This window comes from Plectropomus leopardus, chromosome 14, assembly GCF_026936395.1.
Source record: "Plectropomus leopardus strain MGB_pleo_1.0 chromosome 14, ASM2693639v1, whole genome shotgun sequence".
Taxonomy (NCBI): domain Eukaryota; kingdom Metazoa; phylum Chordata; class Actinopteri; order Perciformes; family Serranidae; genus Plectropomus; species Plectropomus leopardus.
Window position 1 is genome coordinate 20,181,915 of NC_142189.1, and position 26,786 is coordinate 20,208,700.

A 26,786-nucleotide genomic window follows, 5' to 3' on the forward strand; every position below is an offset into this window, starting at 1 on the left:
TTTAGCTCAGCTGGAAGCATATATCCAGCGTTTGATGGCTGTAGATGAAAAAGCAGATTGTGCAAAGGAAGTTTGACACAGTGGGATGTTCAGATCCTAGTTTAGAGCACATCAGAAGATTCTGCTCATTTGCTCAGAGCAGAACTTTTTTTTAAAAGTTAAATTGGAGTCCAAAATCAAACCCATGTATTTGACCTTATTTACAGTTTTAATTGTCTGTCCATCAACACTAAGCTTTAGACACACATTTTGTTTTTGTTTATTGGCAAAGTACACTGTCACTGTTTTCTTTGTATTCAAAGACATGAATTGTTTAGCCACTTAGTAAATTTACTTTTAAATGTTAACGAGAGCTTTGTAGCCACTTGCTTAGCATCTCTCACATGAGTGTAAATGACGTTGTCGTCAGCATACATCTGGTTCTCCACATCCTCACAAAGTGATGCAGTTTCAGTTTAATAATATTCCCTAAAGCCAAACTGGATAGAGTGAGTCATTCACACAATTTAAATGCTTCAGCTGATTTTATTAAGGAAAAGACAGTAAAAGGTCTATGTGTTACAGCACATAGCTTTAAAGAGTGACAAAGTCAGTAAATGCAGATTAATCGTATTAATCACAATACGGCATATCACAAAGAGGAGGGATTATTCTTTGTTAAACCTCACATTGTAGGACACATAGTAGCCGTTGTTGTACATGTAGAGCTTCTGATCAGAGGGATTGTAGTCCAGGTTGGTGTATTTCTCCTGGAACTTGGGGAATTGGATGTTGAGGTGTTTCTCCTGCTTGGTCTTAGTGTCGTACGCATAGTAGATCTCCTCTGTGTTCATATCCACCGATCTGGTGGCATACATGACTCCACAGGCCATGAAAGCGTTGCCGGCCAACTGCTTGAACACACCAGTGTTCCACTCCTTCTCAATGCCAAATGATTTTTCATCTATTTTAGCAAGAACAATTTTACCCTTGCTCCCCTCTGAGGCATACATTACCCACAAGCCACTCTCATCAGCTGCAAAGTCCAAGTTCTGATTTTCTGAGTAACTGTACGAGAACCTTTGACTGGCAGCTGGGATCACTCTGTAGTCGTATTTGGAGCTGGTCAGATTCAATTTGATCATACCCATGGGTGTGTTGTGCTGGTAATATATGGTGTTATCGTGAACAATGTAGTTGTTTCCATGACCTTCCCACCCTTTTGGTATGTGATGCCGTTTGAATGCGGACCTCAGAATCAGCTTTTCATAGTCAGAGTACAAATAAAAGTCATACACAACAGAACTGCTGTATGCACTATAGAGATACATTGATTCATAGCCTCTAACAGGTTTGGAGTCTTTTCCCCAGCCCCCATACTGGTAACTTGCACTCAAATGAGCATTCAGTTGGACCACCATTGGCTTGCTGATCTCCATGATTCCTGTGTGATTGCAGTTGCCTGGAAAGAAAAGAAAAATGTTCATATTTGAGGGGGTTATCTGATTTTTTAAATAATTATACACAGTCTCCCTAGTTGCCTTACCAATATCTGGCTTGATCAACTCCTGCTCCTTCTGGCACTCCTCCAGCTTCTTCTGCAACTTAGCAAACTCAATGCGGATCACCTCCAGATTGCTCTTGTCATAAGTCTCCAGTTGGTTCACGATGAGGGTCATGTTGCGGATCTGGGAATAAACACATAAATCAGATGTACAGTAATATTCTAACTATAAAGAAAGAGGCATTTTTTGCAAGTAGGTGAAAAAAATTGCTTTGTTACCTCAGTATAAAGGCTGTCAAACATGGGTGAGGTTGAGTTGAGGGAGTCTTTGAGCTGAGACACCAGAACCTCAAACTCTCTGAGCTCAACCCTCAGCAGCTCAAAGTCCAGTTTAATGTAGTTGTCAGGACTGCTCTCCATCATGGCCACTCTCACAGTCAGGTCCAAAAGTTCTTTCAAGTAGACATCCAAATGACCCTCATAGTTCACAATCTGCATGAGTGAATAAACATGAATGAGCATGACTATGTCTCAGCAGCAGCATTGTTCAGACCTTAGTATTAACAGGCTTACTGCACCTTGTTCATTTGAATTTCCACCTCCAGGATCAGATCTTTGCTGACTTGCTGCATGTGCTGAACCTGGTCAGCAGGGAACGTGGTTTCAGGCAGATACACATGACAAACACACTGACCTGACTCACCCACTGATGCAGTCACATTGCCAGACTCCCAGTCATGCACTGGCTGGAAAAAAACAAACAAATAATACCTCTATTACAGTCAATTAAAATAAATGACCGACCAACCTATATGTTTTCATAGAAAAGTCGGGTCACTTACAATCCAGGCCAAAGCAGGACTGAGCAGCAGGAGCAGCAGAATTGGCATCATCATGTCTCAGTTTACTTCTCAAGTGTCTCCTTGGTGGACTGATCAGAGGGTTTTTAAAGACACTTCTTATCTCCTCATCTCTCTCATCACAAACACCTTTTCTCCTCCCATAGTTGTTATTTGAGCTGTCTGGAACTCTTAACTGTTCATTCACAACCAGCTTATGACTTATGGCTTTGTCCTTGTTTGCTCATAACTTTTGAGAAATTCACCATGTCCGGTTTGATATGAACATGGGGTGTGGATGAAAAATATGTTGTATCTAGTGTATCCGAGCATCACCTTGTAATGTGTATGACCTGTTTGCTGAATGTTGCGTGCTATGTGGTCAAAAGAGATCTTCACATCCACAGACAGACAGGCTGTATATCCATCCATCCATTTCTATCCATTTTTCATCCACTGATCTGGGCCTGGGTCACTGGGGCAGCAGACTGAGCAAGGTACTACAGACATCTTTCTCCCCAGCAACACCTTCTGGCTCTTCCTAGGGTATGTTAAGGGTGTTCCCAAGCCATACGAGATAAATAATGCCTCCAGCATATTCTGGGCCTCCTACCAATTAGATGTGCCTGAAAACCTCATATGGGAATAACACAGGAGGCATCCTAACTGGCCCGTTTCAGTGCGATGGAGCAGCGACTCTACTTTGCCTTCCTTCTGGATGTCGAAGCTCCTCACCCTATCTCTAAGGCAGAGCCCAGCCGCCCTATGAAGGAAACTCATTTCAGCTGTTTGTATCCATGATCTCATTCTGCCGGTCACTACCCAAAGCGACTACCATAGGTGAGGATCAGATCATAGATGGACCAGTAAATCAAGAGATTTGCCTTCAGGCTCAGCTCCCTCTTAGCAATGACAGTCAAGCGCAATGCCCGCATCACTGCTGATGCCATGCTAAACCAACTCTCCATCTATCACTCCATTTTACCCTCACTCATGAACAAGACGCTGAGATCCAAAGTTTGCAAGCTAAATATTCATGCAACAAGGTGAACAAAGATGAGTTAGCACTAAACTGCTAACTCTGTAAGGACAAAGAGTAGCCACCCACTCCTTACCTGCATCATTTAGATACAGGACAAAGACTGCACTGAAACCACAACTTTTCTCAGCCAGGCTCATTCACAACAGAGGACCACCAGCTAACAAGCAGCACAACAAAGCAGCTCTCCCCTCCATTCATAGACTGGTAAAATGACAACTGCGCAAAGAATTGGGCAGCTTTATACAACATATATCACACACATACTCGTGTAATCAGGCTTTCAACATAGTTACACTCAGAGAGAGAACTCAATAAACACTTCACACGTTGCCACTGTTCTATTGTTCCCCTACCGACCATTTTCTTACAGTCTTCTGGCCAGTCAAGACCAGTGTGGCCTTAAACATTGTGAAATCAGCCAGCTGTTTTGTCTTTGATGTTCACACTCAAATCCTCTCTCTCTCTCTTTCTCTCTCTCTCTTTCCCTCTCTCTCTAGCTCTCTCAAATACACAAACACAAGTTTACACATGAAATTTGTTGCTTTTCTTACTGTAAAGAAGTACCTTTGAAAACAAACTTGCTGTCTGTTTAATATTGCACAAAAGTGAATGAATCACCATTCACTGCTATATAAAGAACTAAAATCCCTCAGTCTTTAGCATTTATATAGTAATTTTGGTTATAGTTTATTCTGTTACTATTGGTTATAGCCTGTTGAGTTTATATTGAATTTGAGTGAATCATCGAAATCAGCTCTGGCAACTTTCATCCTTGGATCCATTTTTTAATTTGATTTTGGATCCTGTTCAACCTATGATTCAATGACAAATATACTCCTATTATAGATTGACTAGTTTATTGTTTGTTTGGTGACCAATTTATGTTCTGGTTAAAGTTATATCAGGACAACTACACTTTTGCATGCTGAAGCCTGTTAATATTTCTCATACCATCTGCCATTTACTCTTTGCATGCTGTAATTGTCGGGGGCTGTCATTGACTACTGTGTTGTTTGCTTACATCTCTGTCCATTTTAAATCTGATGAAGAGAGATTAGTGCCAAAATGTTATTTATATATATATTTTTGCCATATCTACAATTGTATTGATGTCATATAGGATTGAATACACTGGATCTTACTTGTTTTTTATCTATACTTTCATTTAAATTATCTTAAAGTTTAATATTGAGCTGATTTTACACTTTTTTTCTTAATGTATGTGTCAGCAATTTTAAAATAATATTATTTTAATGCACAAAAGTTAGGGCAAATCACACAATCTGAATGCTCCAGTTTGATTTTATTCAGAAAAAGACAGTAACAAGTCTATGTATTACAGCACATAGCTTTATAGAGTTACAAAGTCAGTTAAAATACAGATCAATCGTATTAATCACAATACAGCATATCACAAAGAGGAGGGATCATTTTTTGTTAAACCTCACATTGTAGGACACATAGTAGCCGTTGTTGTACATGTAGAGCTTCTGATCAGAGGGATTGTAGTCCAGGTTGGTGTATTTCTCCTGGAACTTGGGGAATTGGATGTTGAGGTGTTTCTCCTGCTTGGTCTTAGTGTAAACGCATAGTAGATCTCCTCTGTGTTCATATCCACCGATCTGGTGGCATACATGACTCCACAGGCCATGAAAGCGTTGCCGGCCAACTGCTTGAACACACCAGTGTTCCACTCATCCTCAATGCCAAATGATTTTTCATCTATTTTAGCAAGAACAATTTTACCCTTGCTTCCCTCTGAGGCATACATTACCCACAAGCCACTTTCATCAGCTGCAAAGTCCAAGTTCTGATTTTCTGAATAACTGTACGAGAATCTTTGACTGGCAGCTGGGATCACTCTGTAGTCGTATTTGGAACTGGTCAGATTCAATTTGCTCATACTGAAAGGTGTGTTGTGCTGGTAATAGATGGTGTTACCGTGAACAATGTAGTTGTTACCAGTTCCTTCCCACCCACTTGGTATGTCATGGTGTTTGAATGCAGACCTCAGAATCAGCTTTTCATAGTCAGAGTACAAATAGAAGTCATGCACAGAGGGATTGCTATATGCACCATAGAAGTACATTGATTCATAGCCTCTAACAGGTTTGGAGTCTTTTCCCCAGCCCCCATACTGGTAACTTGCACTCAAATGAGCATTCAGTTGGACCACCATTGGCTTGCTGATCTCCATGATTCCTGTATGATTGCAGTTGCCTGGAAAGAAAAGAAAAATGTTCATATTTGAGGGGGTTATCTGATTTTTTAAATAATTATACACAGTCTCCCTAGTTGCCTTACCAATATCTGGCTTGATCAACTCCTGGTCTTTCTGGCACTCCTCCAGCTTCTTCTGCAACTTAGCAAACTCAATGCGGATCACCTCCAGATTGCTCTTGTCATATGTCTCCAGTTGGTTCACGATGAGGGTCATGTTGCGGATCTAGGAATAAACACATAAATCAAATGTACAGTAATATTCTAACTATAAAGAAAGAGGAATTTTTTTGCAAGTAGGTGAAAAAATTGCTTTGTTACCTCAGTATAAAGGCTGTCAAACATGGGTGAGGTTGAGTTGAGGGAGTCTTTGAGCTGAGACACCAGAACCTCAAACTCTCTGAGCTCAACCCTCAGCAGCTCAAAGTCCAGTTTAATGTAGTTGTCAGGACTGCTCTCCATCATGGCCACTCTCACAGTCAGGTCCAAAAGTTCTTTCAAGTAGACATCCAAATGACCCTCATAGTTCACAATCTGCAAGAATAATTAAGCATGAGCATGATGATGTCTCAGTACAATTTTTTAACCCAGAGGAAAATGTTATTTTTCATAATTGTCTCTTCATTGTCTCAGAGTACTTGGATATGACTAAAACTGACCTATTTGGAGAAATAAGAAGTTAAAAAATATATATCAGGATGAGTTCTTTTGCTGTGCTCATGGGCTTCTCAGAGGTTTCTCAACTCTGAGATAAGATAAAATACACTGACCGGAGACTTGGTAAAGTTTTGTGCAGTGAGATAGAAAAAAAGAGTATTAAAAGATCTTAAATCAGGATCAGGCTGAGGCAAATGGAAGGCTATTTCTCAGGAGCTGAATTTTAGAAGTATGAGCAAATGGTTAAAATCTCTTATTGATGTTTAACTGAGCTCAGTAATATCAAGGATAAGTAGAAGAGAAGAAGGAGCGCAAACAAAGAAGAGCTCTTATTTTGATTTTTGATTTTTCCTGGGAATGCATCAATGCTGTGGACATGTTTAGTCTTACTGCACCTTGTTCATTTGAATTTCCACCTCCAGGATCAGATCTTTGCTGACTTGCTGCATGTGCTGAACCCGGTTCGCAGGGAAGGTGGTCTCCGGCAGGTACACATGACAAACACACTGACCTGACTCACCCACTGATGCAGTCACATTGCCAGACTCCCAGTCATGCACTGGCTGAAAATTACAAAATTACAACAAAAACACCAAAACCTCTTATTAAAAAGCTTATTAAAATAAATGACCGAACCACCTATATGTTTTTATGGAAAAGTCGGGTCACTTACAATCCAGGCCAAAGCAGGACTGAGCAGCAGGAGCAGCAGAATTGGCATCATCGTATCTCAGTTTACCTCTTAAGTGTCTCCTTGGTGGCCTGATCAGAGGGTTTTTAAAGACACCTCTTATCTCATTATCACAAACACCTTTTCTCTTCTCATAGTTGTTATTTGAGTTGCCTGGAACTTCAGCGCAAGAACAGATGTTCATTTACAAGCAGCCTATGATTTATGGCTTTATCCTTGTTTGCTCATTATAACTTTTGAAGAGTCTGGCATGTCCCGTCTGATCTGAACATGGGATGCGGATGAGAAAAATGCCATATGTTGTGAATTGTAGCAGCGCGTTGTAATGTTTATGGCCTGTTAGCTGAGTGTTCCATGTTTTAAACAAGGTCATCATATCCACAGGCAGACACTCTCTCGGGCTAAATAATCCAATTTAATCTAATCCAAACAGACTAGTTTTATTAATTATTTATCCTGCTATCACCGTCTGTAGAAGTCAGTTCTCAATGAATTGTGAATGAAAGAATTTGAAGTTGCTTTGTTGTATTGTTTCCTCATCCAGATGGTTAATTGTGTAATCTTATGTGTGTGACATGGGTGGTGCCTCTGAACAGTGTGGTTCATGAAAATACTGTGCCACAAGGGAACAACTTTAGAGGAAACTGCTGACTCAGATTCTCGGAAATCACTATGCATGAGCAATTTTTATTCTATTCAGTAGCAACACTAAAGGAAACAACTTAGTTGTAAAGAAAAAAGCTTGTTGGTATGACAGTTAAAAACTGTAAAACTGCACCCCTGTGATTAAAGATAATGTTTTAATCACAACAGATTCCTTCTCCAAATATTGCACATACCTGCATCCCCCTAAATCTGCTTCTACATCCGCCTAGTCGCCAGAGGAAAATGTTTGCATGGTACATTACGGCAAAACACAAATACATTATTTGCACGTATCATGCATCATTTAAACTTGACGGAATTAATATGAACTGACTTTTTCATCAGGGAGGGGAGGGGATGGTGGGTGGTACGTCGCCTTGGCGAGATGCCTGCCAAGCTGAAGACCACTATTCGAAAGCAACAAAAAACAAAGCCGGTTGTGTTTTAGTGTCCTGCCACTGTTTTACATCAACCTTTTAGGCACCAAACATAGGTGTTTTTAAGCAACCTGTTGCTGTTTTTCCACCAGTAATAAAAACAAAAAGGCCTTTTTAAAACTGAGACATCAGCGCATTTCTAGGCAGGATTGTATCCTCCAACGCGGGTGTTTTCAGCCAAAACATAAACTTTTCCTAACCATAACCTCCACCACCAAAAACCTAATAACCTTTTGGCCACAGCATTGCCGAAATGTAAATTCTGCAACATAATAACATACAAATGTCAAGTTTGCATGGTTTGGTCTCTGGCACTTTGGTTACATACAGACAAGTGACAAATTAAACGAGGAAAACAATATAAAGTATGAGTTTTATAAACATGACGAATGTAAATTCTTCCATACAGGGCCTGAGAGGTCACTGCTTGGTTTGATGAACTCAGTTGGCCTTTTTTTTTGCAACAAATGTGTCATAGCAGGAAGAGCAAAAGTGAAGGTAATTAATTTATAATGGGTACATTACATGAGGTGTGCCTGTCCCTGTTATTGTGCATACTGGCTCACTGGAATAGCTTACAGGGACATTTACATGTAACAGAGCCATGATTAATGTCATTAGTAACTCTCTTGGAACCTACATCCTGGACAACAATGGGAATAAGTCTTCCATTTTATTGTGTTATCCTTTAGAAACTAAGTAAATCAATGCAAAAGACATCACCTAAATTAACATCATTTCATGTGTATTATTGCTGTTTATTCAGTGCCATTTTCTCCTTCTCCTATTGGATTGCCTTTTTACCTACTGATTAGTAAAAATGGTGCTCTATAAAAGTAAATACAATAATGAATAGTGAGATGCAACAGATACATAGGCACTCAGTGAGTATCATAGGGTTTTATTATTATATTTTTCTTGTCCTCTTGGTGGGATATAGGTCTTTCATCTGTGAAAACAGCTGTTTTTGGGGTTTTTTTTAACAGCCAACAGGAAAATCACAGGTGCCACTAATAACATTAACGATGGCTCTGCTCTTTGTCCCAGTGAACCATGACACTGAGACAACCTGTACAATACCAGGGTCTTCAAACTGAAGCAGCTAAAAAGAAAAAACAGCCATGTCTAATACATTTTTTACACCTGTGGTTTTACTTTTGTGACATGTCAACAGTGTTGAGGAGTAACTAGTTACAGTAATTAAATTACAAATTTATGTAATTGTAATCAATTACAGTCACTGAGGAAAAAAAAGTTATTAAATTATAATGTTATGAAATTATTTGTGATTACAAATGGGGTTACATATGAAAAAACATCAATAAAACGTTTATATGCTAAATAAAACACTTATTATGATGTTTTACATTCTTTTAATGTGCAGGAATGCCTTCTTTTGAAATATTCTTGGATAATGTGGGTCAGCAAAGCTGTTGAGACAAATTTGAGCGCAATATGTATGAACTTATATTATCTTTTCAGCGATATTGCCATGTTTAAAACATTTGTTAGAAAAGTAATCAAATGCAATAACAAATGTTCAAATGTAACTTGCATTACTTTGATGGCGTAATTAAAATAGTTACATAACTTACTGTATTTTTAAATGGGTAACTAGTAATTTGTAACCTATTACATTTCAAAACTGTGCTCCTAACACTGCATGTCAAGGTGTCCTCTGTTTTTTTTTTTTTTTTTAAAAAGGCCCGTTGCTCAGCTATATGCACTTTAGAAAATATAGAAAATATGCTATTGTGTTGCACGGCAATCCAGACACTTTTGGAATATGGCTGCAGACTGAAATGAACAGTTTGTTGACACATTTAGAAAGCAGCATATCAATATAGTAAATGAATATATTGATCCTGCAACCCAGCATTCGGAAATCAAGTGTTTTATGCCTAAAAATGCTCATCTAATAGTGAAAATAAATCTTTTGTATAGACGTTTATGGAAATTACTTGGAATGTTTAGATCAGGTAAAAGTGGAAATCAGGTCTTTAAAGTTTGTTTGGTTTTTTTTATTATAAATCAGGAGCTAGTTCTACATTTCTCAATGTCACAAATTTACAAATGCATATAAGTCATAGTAGTGGGATGATCCTACCACCATAAACAGTTCTGTCATTTGAAAGTATGTGATGCACCAGTATGAGCAGGTGGAAGAAGTGAGCATTTGTACAAGGACACACTTGACACTTTTGCGATGCTCGAGATCATTTATTAGCAATCAAGAAGAAGAATGCGCTACACGAACTACAAGAAAAAAAAGGAAGATGTAATCATTGCTTCATTCAAAAATGTGTGAGGCTTCAATAAACCACTGATGATGATTTAGGACAGGAGAAATGGTGGTTCCACAGTGGCTTTAGCTGTGTGGTTAAACCAAAGGTGGTAGTTGACATAGTAGCCATTGTTGTACATGTAGAGCTTCTGGTCAGTGGGATTGTAGTCCAAGTTGGAAAAATGTTCCTGGAACCTCTCAAAGAGAACACTGATGTAGCTCTCTTTTCCAGTATTGGTGTCAAACTTGTAAAATATCTCTTCAGTTTGGATGTCGATTGTTCTGACTGCATACAGGACGCCACACACCATAAAGGCATTGCTCACTCCTGGTTTGTAGACACTAGTCTTCCATTCCTCCTCAACTCCAAAAGAAGGCTCGTTTATTTTAGCAATGACCATCCGGCCACTGGTCTCCTCGGTGCCATAGGTCACCCACAGGCCGTTTTCATCAGCAGCAAAGTCAAAATTCTGATTGGGGGAGTTAGTGTAGGAGAATCTGCTGCTAGCTCTGGGAATCACCCTGGACTCATATTTCATGGTGGTGAAATTGAGTTTGGCCAGTCCAAACGGGCTGTTGATCTGATAATACAGTGTGTTTTCACGAATTATAAAATTGTTCCCTGCACCATACCAGCTGCTGTGTAAGTTGTGATGCTGGAAGTGGTTTCTCAAAATGAGGTTCTTGTAGTTAGTGTAGAACCTAACATCAACGATGGAGGCACTGGTGTAGCCAGAGTACCAGTACATAGACTCTCTGTCTGGGACAGGTTTTGAATCTTTCCCCCAGGCTCCGTATTTGTAGCCGGCATTGAGATGGGCATTCAGCTGGCTTACAATGGGCTTGCTGACCTTGATGATACCTGTGTGTGCACAAGAACCTGCAGAGAGAGAGAGAGAGAGAGAGAGAGAGAGAGAGAGAGGAAAGATTGGAGTTTTGTTTAAGATTTTAGCAGGGCCGGTCCAAGACTTTTGGTGACCCAGAGCATGATTTGGTTTGAGGCCCCCTTTTCCAAACTAGTATATTTTAAATATTAAGAACACATAATGTACAAATAAGCATGTAAAGACTTAAGTGAGAGTTATTTAATAGTTATAGGTGGGAATATAGGTCTTTCACAGTTATTCTTATTTTGTTTAAAAGTAGGTCAGTTTGGTTACAAAGTCTCACATCTTCTCAGATTTTGTCTTCCACAAGTCCTTTATGTAATGGTTAATTTCTGGAAACAAATAAAAACAAAGACAGAAGATTCATATTTAAATGGCCTTCTGTGTGCTTCCAGTTTTTTTCAATGTGTCTGCACTTTTGTTGTATTTTATATGACATCAACACCATCACAGAGACATCACCTCTGTAAGACGTTTTCATGTCTTGCATTTACTACAACAAAAAACAAAATAATTCCTTTATGTTTTTATGATAAAATGCTAAGATTTTAATTTTTTGTGTGCCTGTTGGAATTTATAAAGTTAATTTATTGTGGAAAAAAAATAAATCCATAAAATATATGAATGGGAGGTTGGGCCATTACAAGGTTTAATAGTCTATATTTTGATCTTTTAAAATATATTTAGCCAGCATAATTAAAGAATAAAATTTGCTTTTAGTCTTGTTGTCTTCCTTATTTTGTTTCTTATCATCCAATGTGTATTAATGTATTTTCTAGACCTGGTGGCCCTAAGCAACTGCTATAGCTCAATGATTTGTGGCAGCTCTGTATATCACTGTGAATAAGCTTACCAATGTTGGGATTGAAAAGTTCCTGGTGGCGTCTCTCACACTCCTCCAGTTGCAGCTGCACCTTAATGTAATCTCGACGCGTCTCCAGAACCAAATTCTTGTCGTAGGTCTTCTCCAGCCTGTTCAGGGTCACCTCCATAGCTGTGATCTGTGAGTGAACACATGATTTTCCAGTGGACTGACACTGTGTCTGTTGATGTGGTGACCGCCATCATCAGGACTTACCTCTACACGCAGAGACTCGAAGACAGTGGTGGATCCTTTGATGGAGAGCTGCAACTCTTTAATCAGAGCCTCCACTTGTTTGATCTCCACCTTCATGTCGTCCATGTCGGCATCATTGTAGGCATCAGGGTTCTTCTCCATTTTTTCTATTTCTGCCGTCATCTTTATTATCTTTTCTGCATACGCTGTCAGCTTGATCTCATAGTCTTCCAGCTGAAAGAAAGAATAAAGATGATTTTACACATTTGTCTTTCTAAAATATGTTGGAATCTATTGCACATGTAATATGCATGAGCACCTTGCCCATCTCCAGCTCCAGTTTGTGTGAGATCTCCCCAGCTGTCTGCTCTACCACCACCAGGTCTCTAATAGGAAAGGTAGAACTGGGCAGGAAAGCATCACAAGTGCACCTGTCCCCACTCCCGCCTCCTGTCTCGTTCCTCACACCCCCCTCGCTCCACAGGCCTACACGCTGAAACACATGAACAAACAGGAGATCAGCTTACCTCTAATGCAAGTCAGTCAAAAAATAAAGCTGAATCAGCTGATATAAATTGTGCCAAACATACCCCCCAGGCCATCGTGGAGCTCAGCAGTGCTAAGAAATACAGAGTGCCGATCATTCTTGGTGCAGTCAGAGTTGTTATGTTCAGATAGCTGGATCTTCGGGGCTTATATAGCCTGTTTGAACATCTTGCCGATTGCAGCATCTGTCCTAGTTCACAGCACTGTTAGCCAAGGCCCGTGCCAGGATGTAACACTTAATGTTGTCTTCAGCAAACAGAAATTAAACGTTGGTTTGAAATGATCCAATGTTTGGGCGTGCATCAGAATTCAAAGATGCGTGGGTCTGCCATCTGACAGAGTTCCCAAGTGTTATGAAGTGTTTTGTTTTCCCAGATGGTCTGAATGCTGAATATACTGGGCACAGTTGTCATTTTGTGAGACTAGAAACAAGATGAATAATTACAAATCTATCTTTATTTTACAGTAGTATGTAATAACATACATCCAGAAGAATGTTGGTTTCTAAGAGGTTCTTTGGCATGAGTTGAGGTTCTATACAGCACCTCTGCCACACAAAGAACTTTTTAAGCCTCTGTATGGTTCATTGGACATTTTCTACTGGTTCTTTCACCAAGCTGAAGAACTAGTAGAGAACCTCTGTGTTATTCTTTAGAGGTTCTCTATTGTTTTTTTGTTTTTTTTTTAGCTTAGTGTAGTTAGTTTATTTTCGGGGGAAAGAATAAAACCACAGTAATATAGAATTGTGTGTTAAACTAATCCCCCCCCCCTTTTCTTTTTACATTTTTATTATAATTATTTCTTTTTTTTTTTGTTTAATATTTCCATTTACCTTAGTTATAAAGCTTCCTTTGTGATCAATTTTCAATTTTGTATCGCAAGATGTTTACATTTGATTACTATACTGTGGTTCACATTAACTTAATGAATGTGAATGTTGCTGTACTTGTTCTATATATTTTCAATACACATGTTTTAAAAAGTTAAATGCTTTATAGCGGCAAAACAGATTTAACTAAGACTACAAGCCAAAAACAACTTTTTGGTAGAGTTAAGCACCATATTTGTATGGAGTCCTATCACTTGACAGTTTGATTCTTTGAGTCTTTATCCACACGTTTTGTGATTTTCTTTTTCTTCATTTTCTTGGTTTTGACTTTAACCACTGGTTGTTTGGCATTAAGAGCAGGTCTAGACCTGGTTAGGTGGTTGGTCGTGGGGCTGAGCTTGCTGTGGCCCATCTCTGGATCGGAGCGTATTCCCTGTGCAGAGATGGACTTTCCTGGAGAAGAGCGAGGGGAGTCGTCCAGCAGGTTTGGCTGGGAGTAGGAGCGCATAGCTGGGGAACTGGTGGGGCGGTACGGTGTAGTACCTCCTAACATGGGCAGGTGGACATGCTCATTGCTCAGATTGGTGACAGAATAGCGACTGCTGTTGGACATGACAATGTGGTGCCAAGAACTTAGTGGGGTGGCAGAGAAGTGCTGGGGGCCACTTGAATCCTCTTTGGCACCTCCTGGAGATATGACCATGGAGCTACGTGGTGTAACCGCCTCCACGGCGCTCTGGAAGGTCTTAAGGATGCGGTCACTCTTCTGCTTTTCTTTCTTCTGTCGGGACTCAACCTTCCTAAGCTGGCGGCGGTGATCCCTCATCATCTGTTTCCTTGTATCTGCCAGTCCCCTGCACAGAAACATCAGATAATACACGTGAGAGTTTTACAACCTCATTCAAGGTGAAGATCTGGACAAATTCCCAGCTCATCACTAAAACACACTTTCTCAAGTTCATTTAAATAATCATTAAACTGAATAAACTGACAGCAGCGTCATTACTCAATGTTTGCATCAACCAACAAACTTAAACACACACAGAACTCCTCTGTGAAATAATTTAAAAGACCATCTGTGTGTGCGATCAAACAGTAAGAGACATGCTCACCTGTAGTCTACCATCCCTGTCCTGTCGCGGTCAAGCCTCTGAATCAGCTCCTCAATCTGATATCGATCCAAAGGAATACTGGATTGCTATCATGATTTCACAGGACAGAAGGAAAAGCCAGAGTCAGAAACACAGTTTCTTTGTCCAATAATTGTGACCATAGGAATGATATTCCATTAGGTAACAGATGACCATTTTTTAATTTACAATGCCAATAAACTAATTCGCACTGAGATTTTTTTGTACTATGAATGTAAAAAAAAAACCTAAATTGGATTGAAAAGCGTCAAAATAAAGCATTTTAATGGGGCATTTTGTGATTATTCACAAAAAATAATTTTGTGATTATTCTGGCAGACATTGTGATTTGATTTGACATGGTAATTTTAATTATTTTCACTATATATATATATGTGTCCTCAAATCCTAGAAATGCCTCCATGTAGCCTTCACCTGACTTGTACACAGCTGCTGCAATTGGCTGTAAAATATCTGATTTATGTGTCATATCAAGTGTCAGTCCTTGTACCAAGATAATTTAGTTTGTAAATCAGGTAGTCTTTAAATAAAAAAATTCAAAGGAAGTTGAATTATGGGCCATTTCATGTTTATTCATCTAATCTGATAGAAATATTAATGTTGTTTTACTTAATAATTATTAAGTGACCCCTGACCTGCTGAACCATTCTGAAAAAGTGACCTGTGGATGAAGCAATGTGAGCATCCGTGCCTGACAGTATACACTATTATTAATTCAGTGTGCTGTCATTGGGTGTTATTTAATGATCAGAGGAGATATGTGGAGAGGACTGGAATAGAGCTCATCACGTATGATTTCATAGGGCAATTTCAAGGTATTCTGTCCTGCAAATGTCACTAACTCTGCTCAGCTCAGTATATCAACTGATCTGGAAACCTGCACTGCCTTCCTGAAGTCAGCCACGGGGACTCGCATGGTGCCGTCCTTGTCAATGTTGCGAAAGAAATCCCACAGGCGTAGCTTGCGTTGATCCAAATAATCCTTCAGAAACATTGAGCGAAGACAGTTTGTCATTAATGAAACACATGCAGAACCAAAGACTTGTCATTAATTGACAGCTTTATATCTGAGTAAAATGTTCATTCTGTACATGAATATAAAATTGCATTGTCATATAAAAGAATGCAATTTTACCAGATTTTAGGACTACTTATTCTCATTATGTGACCAAAACAGACCTGGATGACTTTCATTGGATCAACACGTTTTGGTGGCTTTTTAGCGATGAAGCCTCCGACTCCTCCATACTGTACATCCAGACCAGGATGCTCCTGACATGTCACCTCCAACAGATGCACAAAAGTCTCATTTACCAGCACATTCTGCCCAATAAAAAAGAAAACAAGATGTTATACACAGGTTGCAGTTTAATCTGTTTAAAATGTAAACATTCAGATCACAATAAAGTCAGACAGACAGACAAATTAACTCACACATATGTTGATCTCCTCTAAGGCAGTTCTTGGTGTGTTCTTCACCACATTAACCAGGGCCAGTGCTCCCTCTACTGTTAATGAGTTGTAAGCCAGCTACAGGAGTGCAAGAATTAAACATGTCCTTAAAATGTATCTACATCATACTGATGGTACATGTTAGCTTTAATAAAACTTTGTCCACCCACCAGCAGGACTCGGAGTGTGTCATTGAACTCGAGGCCCCTGCACAGCATGCCGACGCCCTCATTGGTGAGGCGGTTGTTGTTGAGGTTGAGGTGCACCAGAGTGTTGTTGAATTTTAGGGCCTCTCCCATGGCCAGGGCGCCCTCGTTCCCAAAACCGTTCCATGATAGGTCAAGGTGCTTTAACATCATGTTCACCTAAATATGAAGAAAGCAGTCAGATGTTCTTTATAAAGTAAGCAATGAAATGATTTTTATCTCATACAGCTGTACCTTAAGTCCAGCACAAAACGCCACCGCTCCTTTCATTCTAAGATGGTTCCAGCTGAGATCCAGCACCTCAAGACCTTCGTTGTTTGCTGCAGAAATGAAAAGTTGAATCCAATGGTCATTCCTCTTGTTTGGTATCACACTTTTGAAGTAACATGGATGGATTAATGATCAGGAGTACATGAGCCCAAAGTATCAGGAGCCCTCCACTGGACTTCACCTGCAAAATGTTACTCATTAACATATTTGAACCAGGAAGGGACTCAAAATGATCACAAAGAGACACAAAAAGAACACACAGAAATGCAAAAGAACTGCAAAGAGACACCAGGAGACACAAGATGCCCGCAAAAACACAAAATGACTACAAAAAGTCACAAGACAATGAAAAAAGACACAAAAGTAGCTCAAAGAGAAACAAATTTACCTAAATAAGACACAAAATTACCTCACAGTGGCACAAACAACTACAAAAAGACACAAAACAACAAAAAGATGCATAGAGACTACAAAGACACCCAAACTACCACAAAGTCCATGTGTCTTGCTCTTATGTAAAGGTAAAGGCGGTGGAGCCCTTTGCATATATTTGTTCAGGGGCCCATTGTCTCATAATCCACCCATGTTAAATAAAGCAATGTCACATCTATAAAAGATGAGTAAATTTTACTGTACCCAAAAGTTGTCCCAAATGTTCTCCTCCTTTTCCACAAAACTCATTATGGCTCAGGTCTAGTTCCTTTATTCTGGAATTGGTCTGCATGTAAAAAATATAAGCCACATAATAAACAAATGGCCTATTAACAACTGAAATGTCATCTGTCATGTAGACCTTAAAGGTCAGTGTTTGGATAAGTGATTATTAATCACTTACTGACAAGGCATCAGCAAAATATTTAGCATCATCATCAGTAAATCCATTTCCTATTGGAAAAAATATAAATATAAATGTACAAAATAAGTATATGAATAAGTAAAAAAACAAACTCGGCTAACTAAATTCATTTTCCCATCATTGCGTCTAGCCTCATCTCACTCCCCTCAGTGTAGTTAAATGCTGTACATGTTACCCAAAATTACCTGAAAGTTTCATCGATTTTAATGAAATGTTGTCCAGCAACACTTTAGCTACGTGCTCAGCTCCTGCAGACTGCAGATAGTTGTTGGATAAATCCTGAAAGCAAAACAGATGCTGTTAGTTGGAGAACCCTGCACACTTTACTATGAAAGTCAGGTAAAAATACTGACTGAAAAAGCACTTGTGCCCTCTAGTGATCGATATGCAGTCTTACATACCAGGTGCTGCAGGGTGAAGTTAGCCCTCAGCATCTCCACCAGGTATTTGGCTCCCTCAGCTTGAATGTGATTGTCTGCCAGCTCCAGAGTGTCGATATGCATATCTGTCTATATACAAAAGTTTATCAGAAATTTTCAATTTTAAGGCGTCCCTCTCAAAGACATTTATTTTAAACTTACCACTAAAGCAATTGCTAGTGCCCTGCACCCCAAAGGTCCTAGCCCATGGTGGTTGAGGGTCATGATTGTGGAATCAAGGTTTCGTATAAAGTAGGAGACTGGCACCACACCCACCAGCTTGCAGGCCTGGAGGTACACTTCAGAAATAGAGGTCTCCTTGTTGCTCTCCTCTTTTTCTGGAAAGGAATAAGCCCATGCATATGCTCAAAGTCCCCCCCAAATACACTGATAAAAAATATATATCAAAAAAATACTATTCTCAATAGGCAACCACACACCACTGTCCAAGGTTATCATAAGCAAATACAATCATAATAATAAATTAACTTCACAAATTGCCATTATTATCATCACCATTGAGTATTAAGGTGTACTGCAGTTATGCGTGTGGTTTGTCCAAGTGGTGTTGCCGTACTCCAACAGAAAATAGGTCATGGGTGTGTTCAGCTGTCTTTATTATGTTATATCGGTCAGATGGCCCATGTGAAGTCTAAGTGTTGTCAGTCATTTATGTAGTGCCTCATTTGTAATTTATGTTGACAGTGCTTAAAAGTATGGCATATTTGTTATTTATTATGATAAATAATATAATATAATTAGGAAAAAAAAAAAATGTATTTATCTCAAACCACCAAGAATAAATTCAATGTACTTACCATCTGAGTCCAAGTCTGTGTCAAACTCATCCTCCATGCCCTTGGGTTGAGTTGGAGATGGACAATCATCATCTTTTAAGCTGAGGGAGTCGAAAGACAGCGTTGACATTGCTGTAGCCTATAAGAGCTTATGTCCTAACAATTTTCCCATTCACAGAGAGAAGTATTCAGGTTCTTTGTTCATGTATTTCTGTGTGATCTGTGTGGGCTAGCAAACACTGTGTAATGAAATAGGTCTGTGCTGTGAGGCAGGTAATATTACCCCTCAGGTAACGTTTCATGTGTAGTGGCATCAACAATTAATGCCTCAGTGTGGTTACAGTGCTGTTTTTTAGTAACTCAAAGCTACCATGACACTGTGTGTGAAATGATATAGTTTGAAGTAAAAGTTGAATTTTATAGGATGCAGTACATTTTATGCCTGAGGATATAAGTCTCACACAATCAGTGACTTTATGGACTTGCTTTTATGTGATTGCATTTTTTATTTTTTTTTATCTATTCTATTTATGTTTTGTTTCTTTTGTTGCCTTTATTTGTGGCAGGATTGCATTTTTTTGCTTTCGGTCTATTTGTTTCTTATATTTACATTTTGTGTCCTGCATCTTATATTATTTGTCCTCTTTGTTTAAATTTCACTCTACCCGAGTTTCATCTCGCGAGTGTTCAGTAGAACTCTTTGGGTTTCTGCTGTTGTATTGCCTTTTATGTATACCATTTTTGTTTTGCTTTATTATTATTATTATTATTATTATTATTATTATTATTATTATTATATTACTATTATTATTATTATTATTATTATTATCTTCCTATTTAGAATGTTGTATATATATTTTTTTTCTTTTTTTATTACCAGATTATGACAAATTGAGAAAAAAAAGAAAGAAAAAAAATAGACATCCATAAGGAAACCTCACCAGTGACATTTGGTTTGCGACCCCTAACCTTTTGCACCATCACCAACTCCATACCGCGCATGCGCTGACCTCAGAAGAGAAACATGATTGGCAGTCTGTTATATTTTGCGCTCTACCCACTATCACGGTACCTTACCGGTCGACCCTCAGGTAAATCATATTGCTCGTTTGCAAAGTGTCTGTGTTTAGATGTGTCAGTGTCTCTTTGTGCATCTCAGTCGCTGGCTGCTAGGAGCTAACGGCTGCTAATGTTAAATATAGGTCGCAGCTGACTGAGCAGTATGTCTCCACGTTTGTTGGCGCAAGCGATAGTATTTTGGCTAAAACTCGGTGTGACACTTTTCCTCTGGTTCCCCGGTGTGAGCTAATGATTCCCTCTTTGTAAGATTTGAATTTTGTGTTACATCTGTTTAGCTAACTTTAACTTTAGCCGATGGAGGAGTGTGTTAGCTTGCACCTGTTTTTTGTTTTTTTTTAGCTTGCACTTTCTAGACGTCCCTCATGACGTCACAGCGTCCCCACGTGTGTCTGTTTTGCTGTGTAGTTTATGTTCAGAAAGACACAAGGCATATAACGCTGACTGTCATTTTGGCAAAAATTAAAGCTGTACTTTACCCTCAAAATGATTTGTGAAGAAAAGTTTGTTTTTCTCACATGCTTCCATGGTAAACATGTTGATGTATTGATTGGGGACCATGTTTAACAAGAGCAAACTATATCAAAACATCCGGAAACAAACTCACACAACTCAAACAGTATATTTTAAAGTCGCATTCATCCAGTCGTATGCTCAGCATTTCACAAACACTTAGTGCTTAAGTATGTAAGTATGTGCTTAAGTACATTACTAACTAAGTGCTCATATACTGTACAAATTCGGGGTCCTTTTACTGTACTTGAGTGTTTGAATCTCATGGCCCTTTCTACTTTTACTCGACCTCATTTCAGAGGGAAATATTATACTTTTTACTCTGCTAGAATTGTTAGATAACTCAAGTTACTACTGATTTTACAAATAGAGATTTTTGCCTACAAACCATATGGATCTCTGCAAGTGCTGCTGTCAAGGGTCTCGAAATTAATTGGCTATTATATATATGATGACTTGCTGCTTTTCCTTTCATTTATATTTGATATACTGAACACTTCAAAATTATCTGCAGAGTATTTTTACTTTTAATACCTAAATACATTTTCCTGAATGTACTTACATGCTTTTACTTAACATTTTCAGCGCAGGAGTTTTACAAGTAACATTAGTATTTTTGAAGTTTGGTATAGTACTTTTACTTAAGTAAAGGATTTGCATGCTTTGCAACCACTGAACACATGCATTTTCACTAAAAAACCTTAGTATTGGAGTCTAGCTTTAAAGATAGCTACTTTTACTCATTGCATTTTGAACTGTAAGGTTTTAGCCAAAATTCATGTGTTTGGGGAGTGTTGAGCATACAGTTGGATAAATGAGACTTGGATTATACTGGATGAGTTGTGAGAGAGTTTGTTAACAGATGTTTTGCTGTGTTAAGCGTGGTCCCCAATAGATGAATAAATCACGTTCACGGTGTTTAATGTGGAGGCATGCAAATAGTCATTTTGTGGATGAAGTATTCCTTTAATGACACATGCTTAAGCATTTGGTGTGTTTCAGCTTATTATTAAGGCAACACTGTTTTCTAAAAATAATCTTGTTTTATAGAGGCCTCAAAGAAGGGTCTCCCTCCTGCAGAGGTTAATGGCAAGGCAGTGTGGGATGGTGGTGCTGTCACAACCAGAAGCTTCACCCAGTCTCAGAATACCATGCTGGACCAGCGGCTCAGCCCACGCAGTGGGACGAAGGGAGAAACGAAAGAAAGGATGAAAGAACCAAGCCCAGAAAAGGGGGACGATACAAGGCGTGGTACAGACAAAGAACAGCTAATGGCTGTCCTGCACGAAGAAACAAACAATGATGTTGCCTCAAAGATGAGTGAGGAGCAATCTGCAGTGAAGGAGAAAGAAGCTATGACGAGAAATCGACAGCAGCAAGACAAAGTGGAAGCTCTCAATCAAGACGACAGGGAAATAACTATTCACCAAGAAGTATTACACATGAAGCAAAACCCAGAAGATGGAGGTGTTTTTCAAACGGAGGACATTAGTTCAGAGACAGCTGTTGGGGCACAGTTACAGTGCCTGCAGGCGGAGGACAACAATCAAGAAACCACCAGTCCAGTGCAAGAACAATTCAAGCTACCAAGTTTGGGAGAGCCAGCAACCCCAGCTGCGCCAAGCATACAAGAGAGCACCCATCCAGTACAGGAACAAACACAGACACAAAGCCTGGAAGAGTCAATAAGTCCATCTGAGGTTACTGAGTGCTGGGATGAATATATGGCTTCAGCTGTTGATAACATGCACGGTTCTGAGCTGGTGTTTTCCTCCCTCCTCACCAACATTCAAAGTCAGCTCAAGCTCAGCGGGCAGCATGATGCACAAACTGGCTGGCACTTCCCTGCAGGACCTGGCCTTGCAGAAGAAGTGCAATGTCCACTGTGGCAATTTCCCTCTGTGAGCTATTACCCTGAAGTAGAGCCAACGGTGCCATTTGAAGGTGAGAATCTGAAATCTCCCTGTGCTGGAAGAGTTTCATTTTTCATCTGTCTAAACTCACTAGAGGGTTAATATCCAGCTGTTAATTTGCACTGACTTGTACATTTGTTTTGCACACAGTAATGTGGAGAGTGTGGGAGGAGATGGATGAGAGTGCCACTGCAGCAGAGCCATTCACGAAGGCCTCGATGGACTTCACTGTGATGTCCTACAACATCCTCGCTCAGGACCTTCTGGAGACTAACTGGGAGCTGTACACACACTGCCCCCCAGAGGTCATTGACTGGAGCTACCGCTGCAGCCTCCTACTAGAAGAAATACAGAAATGGGAACCAGACGTGAGTCAACTGTATCAAAATAGACTGTGCATTTGGCTTTTGTTTCAGTCTTATATGCAAACTATATAAATTTTACAGGGTTCCCACAGTCCTGGAAAACCTGAAAAAAAAGTAATGTAATTTCACAGTCACATTTTCCAGGCTGGGTAAAGTCATGGAAATCGTAAAAGTCATTAAAAACTTAATGAAAAATAATAGAAATGTGTTATGTGTAACAAATTAAATTACATTAATGTAACATAACGGTGAATTTATTGCCTGTGGCTTACAACAAAAAGAAGCTTTAACATGCGTTGACGTGTGACAACGTTCATTTTAAGGAAGAGACGGAACCCTCCATCCCTTACGTCTGTACACGTCACACATTTGCCCAGGGGTTTGAAAGGGATACATACATATTTTTTTATTATTATTTTTTAAATATGGAAAATGTAAAAATTTCCAGCAATTTTCTTTCTTTTTTTTCCTCAAAATGTATTTTTAAATGAAACCACAGGTATGGAAGGCATATTTTGTTTTAAAAAAATTCAGAGATTTTTTTTCTCTTTATTTTAACTTCATTTAAACTTTTCATAAAAAACTAAAAAAGGCCCTTTTTATTTATCTATTTATTTTTAAGAAAAACAGGTTTGGATTGCATGCTTTTTTCTTTTTCTTAAATCCCCCAAATCACACAGCTTATCACAGCCAGGAACTGTAAAAACACAAATTATTTTTGGATTTTCAAATTTTCGATGGTCCTTGAATATATGTGGGAAGCCTGAATTATGTATAATGAGAGTTTAAATCTCATGTATTTGACAAATTAATGGGCAAGTGGTTCATGGAAAAAAAATCTTTGAGGTCCTTGAAAAGTCATGGAAAAGTGTTGAAATTGTATCCATAAAAATGTGTGGTAACCCTGATTTAAATCAAAATCTTTTGGCGTCCGCTAATGAATTGTGCGTCTCGTCTTGTATGTAGATTCTGTGTCTCCAGGAAGTTCAGGAGAATCACTACAATGAACACCTGTGTCCAGTCCTGTCTCAGATGGGTAAGTCGTCTGAGAAGATACAGTGGAACGATCATATTGGATGATATTATGACAAAGGTATGACATACTGTATGTTGTCGCTCCAGGCTACACCTGTGTATACAAGCAACGTACAGGGGCCAAAACAGATGGCTGTGCTACATGCTATCGTAGCAGTCGCTTCTCTGAGGTATCCGTCACCACGCTGGAGTTCTTCAGACCTGAGACGAAGCTGCTGGACCGGCACAATGTGGCCATTGTTTTATTGCTTCAACCAGCGGTCATTCAGGGGTCGGAGATCAAGGCGAAGGGCCCACCCCTCTGCGTGGCCAACACCCACCTGCTCTTCAACCCCAGGAGGGGTGATGTAAAGCTGGCTCAGCTGGCCATAATGCTGGCAGAAATTGACAGCGTTGTCAAGTCCTGTAAGGCCAAAGGCGAACACTGTAACCTTATATTATGTGGGGACTTTAATTCTGTCCCTAACATGCCTCTGTACCAGCTGATCACCACCGGCGAGCTCTTTTTCCAGGGTCTACCAGCATGGATGGTGAGACTGAAAAACTGCAGCAAACAACTGAGTATAAATGCTTCTCCAGGGTTCAGTGTTAATGTTTATTCTCAGGTTTCATGGCCAGAAATCTACCTGCCTCAGTTCACTTTTTACTTGCCTCTATACAAATGGTTTTATTTATTGGCAGTCATCTAATAATAATAACAAAGACTCAAGTTAATTGCAATCTGACGATTTTCAGAAACTTTACAACCCTGTTTTTACTGCATTGCTTTCAAACTTGTGGCAAACTGGGCAGTACATAGTTGGAGTTTCACCCACATCATCTAACTTCACTCAGCTAGCTCCAGCTTCCAGTATAACTGAAATGTTCACTTGCACTTCATCTCATAAACTTTGTCTTTACATGCAGCCTTTTTGCATTTGTCCGAATGGACAAATGCAACTCCTAACAGAGATGAGAATGAAGCATGATGGCTCACTCCTTAGCTAATTTTATCCTCAGCTCAAGGAAAAACAATGTGTTAATCCTTTTTTTACCAGGCAAATGAGTTGCTAAATGTACTATTCTGAGGTGGCATTTCACTTGCTGCTGGCAATCAGGCAGTCGCTTTTAATGAGCCCTCTCCTACATGACAGCCTGTGGACTTGTTTGGAATAGCTATACTAGACTCTTCAGGTTTTCTGTCATCATGCTTGCAGGCATTACCTCTGTAACGATGTATTCATTCATCACGTCCAACAGATATCAGGTCAAGAGGATCTGTCACACAAAGCTCATAGTCACAGACTGTTTGCCCCCCTGTGGCCCAGCTGTTTGGGAATCACTGACAGCTGCCAGTACACTTCTGTCAAGGAGATATCGAAGAGCCAGAGTCCAAAATCAGGTCAGCATCTGACGTCACAGCATGTTATTTTTGTAATCTGTATCCATGGAGTTTAAGTCTTTTGTGTTTCATTTCCTCTCTCACTTCACTTTGCATCCTTTATTTGTTCTTCTTGCGTAGGTACAGGTCAGTACAGCCACGAGTTCATGCTGCAGCTGCGCTTCTGTCCAGCTGCATGTGTCCGTCCTCTGGACTTAGAGCTGATCCCTGGCGTGACTGATGCCGTACCAGGTAGAATACAAAAACAACAACATACCATTTTCCTAACCTGATTTTCTTACCCTAATGGTTAGATTATTGGGTTCTGCTGTCTCTTTTTGCACAGATGCTTCAAGGGGAGATCAGTCTCATGATAAAAGGTAAGTTTAAGTTGAGTTTCCGTCCCTGTTTACACTTGATTTTATGTGTTTCTGTGATTCAAACGCAAGTGGACAGCTGACAATCACACCTGTATTTATCATGCGTCTCCAGCTGATCACTTGTTTTCAGATTTTACTGCTGCCTATGTCCCTTACCCCAGAAGGTCAGTGGGCCCCGTGCACTGTTAAGAGGGGATGTAACGGTATTGATAATAGCCACAATATTAAAAAATAATGCACATATGATGATAATATTACAATTATCAAGCGCCTCTTAAATCATTTCCGTTTGTTTCGATTCTCACTTTGTGTTCTTTCCCTGACGCTGCCTTTTAAGTTAAATTGTGCTTTTTGTATGCTTTTGTACTATTATGTATAGAGCCTTTTCTGCACCTCTACATAAAGGGTGAGGAAAGGCTCAGTTATGTAGAATTAAGATGCAATTTTTAGTCATAAGTTTTGTCTCACAGGTTCAGACACACTATCAGTCACCGGTTAGATCTGGAGTCGGTCTACAAACACACTCTTCCAGGCTTTGGCAGACCAGAAGTCACAACACTGCAGTTCGAAGCGGGAGTTACTGTCGACTACATCTTCTACAGTCCAAGACGCATCTTAAGCTGCGATCAAAGTGGTACGGGACAACATGACACAACTGCAGTTTTGCAGCTCTGAGTGAATTTGCTTCTATAGATAACGTATCTGTTGTTTTTTTTCTTTTCTTCAGCTGGTGGTGACTTTGTGAATCAAGGTCTGAAGCTGATTGGTTCTCTGTCCCTTCTGTCAGAGGATGTTATCATGTCAATGAGCGGTCTGCCTAATCATGTATTCCCCTCTGACCATCTCAGTCTTCTGGCCAAATTTCAGCTGGACCTGAACGCAGCATAATGTGAACAAAGACTGGGTGAGCTAAAAGTGATGTCAGACGGTGAGCGACTTTCCATTCAAATGATTCAGCGCACATTCTGCGCACATTTTGTTTTGTTTTTTTTGTCAGTCTTAACATCATTACCCGTGGTTTACTCCTGGCATTAAAGGATCACAGTTTTCTCACTGATTATAAGTTATGTTGTTGTTCAAAAGAGACAGGAAAAATAATATGAGCCAGTATTTCAGTGTTGTTTTCGTCAGATAAATAATGCAAAGCTACGACTGAGATATGACAAATCTTATTAATGCCGTAATGGTTCATTTATAAACTGCAGGCAATGATTGCTTTAATTCTTACTGGTGTGATAATGCACCAACCTGTTCATCTGTTCTTTTCAATTTATTTTGAACCTAATTTTAAAATGACAATTAGATTGTCATTTATAAGTCAGTTCTATTTTTTCAGATGGTAAAAATATTGAATAAATATTTTCCATTAATTTGC

At 39.4% G+C, this 26,786-nt stretch overlaps 5 protein-coding genes across 6 annotated transcripts; 1 reads left to right on the forward strand and 4 right to left on the reverse strand.

Moving 5' to 3' along the window:
- Positions 1 to 505: 505 nt before the first annotated feature.
- Positions 506 to 2,449, reverse strand: LOC121953230 (olfactomedin-4-like). The gene is made up of 5 exons (XM_042500188.2): positions 2,326 to 2,449; positions 2,062 to 2,229; positions 1,763 to 1,975; positions 1,526 to 1,667; positions 506 to 1,441 (listed from the first exon to the last, which is right to left on the reverse strand). The coding sequence occupies exons 1-5, from the start codon at positions 2,377 to 2,379 to the stop codon at positions 648 to 650; spliced, it is 1,371 nt and encodes a 456-aa protein (XP_042356122.2). The 5' UTR covers positions 2,380 to 2,449; the 3' UTR covers positions 506 to 647.
- Positions 2,450 to 4,648: 2,199 nt separating this feature from the next.
- On the reverse strand, positions 4,649 to 6,995 carry LOC121939461 (olfactomedin-4-like). Its single transcript, XM_088087426.1, is given in 6 exon segments — positions 4,649 to 4,946; positions 4,949 to 5,584; positions 5,669 to 5,810; positions 5,906 to 6,118; positions 6,637 to 6,804; positions 6,915 to 6,995. Coding segments are annotated over 6 exon segments (1,365 nt in total). The 5' UTR covers positions 6,966 to 6,995; the 3' UTR covers positions 4,649 to 4,791.
- A 3,218-nt stretch (positions 6,996 to 10,213) lies between these two features.
- On the reverse strand, positions 10,214 to 12,973 carry LOC121953213 (olfactomedin-4-like). The gene is made up of 5 exons (XM_042500165.2): positions 12,833 to 12,973; positions 12,562 to 12,735; positions 12,264 to 12,476; positions 12,039 to 12,186; positions 10,214 to 11,178 (listed from the first exon to the last, which is right to left on the reverse strand). Exons 1-5 carry the CDS (start codon positions 12,971 to 12,973, stop codon positions 10,349 to 10,351), a joined length of 1,506 nt encoding a protein of 501 aa, XP_042356099.2. The 3' UTR covers positions 10,214 to 10,348.
- Positions 12,974 to 13,430: 457 nt separating this feature from the next.
- lrrc74a (leucine rich repeat containing 74A) lies at positions 13,431 to 18,898 on the reverse strand. The gene is made up of 13 exons (XM_042500124.2): positions 18,790 to 18,898; positions 18,134 to 18,309; positions 17,954 to 18,061; positions 17,738 to 17,831; positions 17,532 to 17,581; positions 17,333 to 17,414; positions 16,661 to 16,746; positions 16,391 to 16,585; positions 16,203 to 16,298; positions 15,948 to 16,091; positions 15,646 to 15,750; positions 14,730 to 14,815; positions 13,431 to 14,471 (listed from the first exon to the last, which is right to left on the reverse strand). Exons 1-13 carry the CDS (start codon positions 18,896 to 18,898, stop codon positions 13,868 to 13,870), a joined length of 1,935 nt encoding a protein of 644 aa, XP_042356058.1. The 3' UTR covers positions 13,431 to 13,867.
- Positions 18,899 to 19,732: 834 nt separating this feature from the next.
- Positions 19,733 to 26,786, forward strand: angel1 (angel homolog 1 (Drosophila)). 2 transcript variants are annotated; one of them, XM_088087489.1, is made up of 11 exons: positions 19,733 to 19,859; positions 21,409 to 22,302; positions 22,422 to 22,639; positions 23,603 to 23,672; positions 23,759 to 24,201; positions 24,911 to 25,052; positions 25,173 to 25,283; positions 25,378 to 25,411; positions 25,542 to 25,575; positions 25,882 to 26,045; positions 26,139 to 26,282. In XM_088087489.1, the coding sequence occupies exons 1-11, from the start codon at positions 19,793 to 19,795 to the stop codon at positions 26,146 to 26,148; spliced, it is 2,187 nt and encodes a 728-aa protein (XP_087943615.1). In that variant the 5' UTR covers positions 19,733 to 19,792; the 3' UTR covers positions 26,149 to 26,282. The 2 variants fall into 2 exon arrangements, with proteins under 2 accessions (XP_087943615.1, XP_042356989.2); XM_042501055.2 differs by lacking the exon at positions 25,542 to 25,575 and having other exon boundaries at positions 26,139 to 26,786.

Bases quoted from the DNA above. Each gene is read 5' to 3' on its own strand.
- LOC121953213 (XM_042500165.2), bottom strand. From the start codon at position 12,973: ATGCTGCAATCGGCAAGATGTTCAAACAGGCTATATAAGCCCCGAAGA. The intron at 12,187-12,263 runs GTAAGTCCTGAT...GTTCACTCACAG, and splicing joins TCGAGTCTCTGCGTGTAGAG to ATCACAGCTATGGAGGTGAC. The intron at 11,179-12,038 runs GTAAGCTTATTC...CTCTCTCTGCAG, and splicing joins ACTTTTCAATCCCAACATTG to GTTCTTGTGCACACACAGGT.
- LOC121953230 (XM_042500188.2), bottom strand. From the start codon at position 2,379: ATGATGATGCCAATTCTGCTGCTCCTGCTGCTCAGTCCTGCTTTGGCC. The intron at 2,230-2,325 runs GTAAGTGACCCG...GTTTTTTTCCAG, and splicing joins GTCCTGCTTTGGCCTGGATT to CCAGTGCATGACTGGGAGTC. The intron at 1,976-2,061 runs GTGCAGTAAGCC...TCACTCATGCAG, and splicing joins TGGAAATTCAAATGAACAAG to ATTGTGAACTATGAGGGTCA.
- lrrc74a (XM_042500124.2), bottom strand. From the start codon at position 18,898: ATGTCAACGCTGTCTTTCGACTCCCTCAGCTTAAAAGATGATGATTGT. The intron at 18,310-18,789 runs GTAAGTACATTG...ATTCCTTTCCAG, and splicing joins CACAGACTTGGACTCAGATG to AAAAAGAGGAGAGCAACAAG. The intron at 16,586-16,660 runs GTACAGCTGTAT...CTTCATATTTAG, and splicing joins CGTTTTGTGCTGGACTTAAG to GTGAACATGATGTTAAAGCA.
- angel1 (XM_042501055.2), top strand. From the start codon at position 19,793: ATGATTGGCAGTCTGTTATATTTTGCGCTCTACCCACTATCACGGTAC. The intron at 19,860-21,408 runs GTAAATCATATT...CTTGTTTTATAG, and splicing joins CCTTACCGGTCGACCCTCAG to AGGCCTCAAAGAAGGGTCTC. The intron at 25,284-25,377 runs GTAGAATACAAA...CTTTTTGCACAG, and splicing joins CGTGACTGATGCCGTACCAG to ATGCTTCAAGGGGAGATCAG.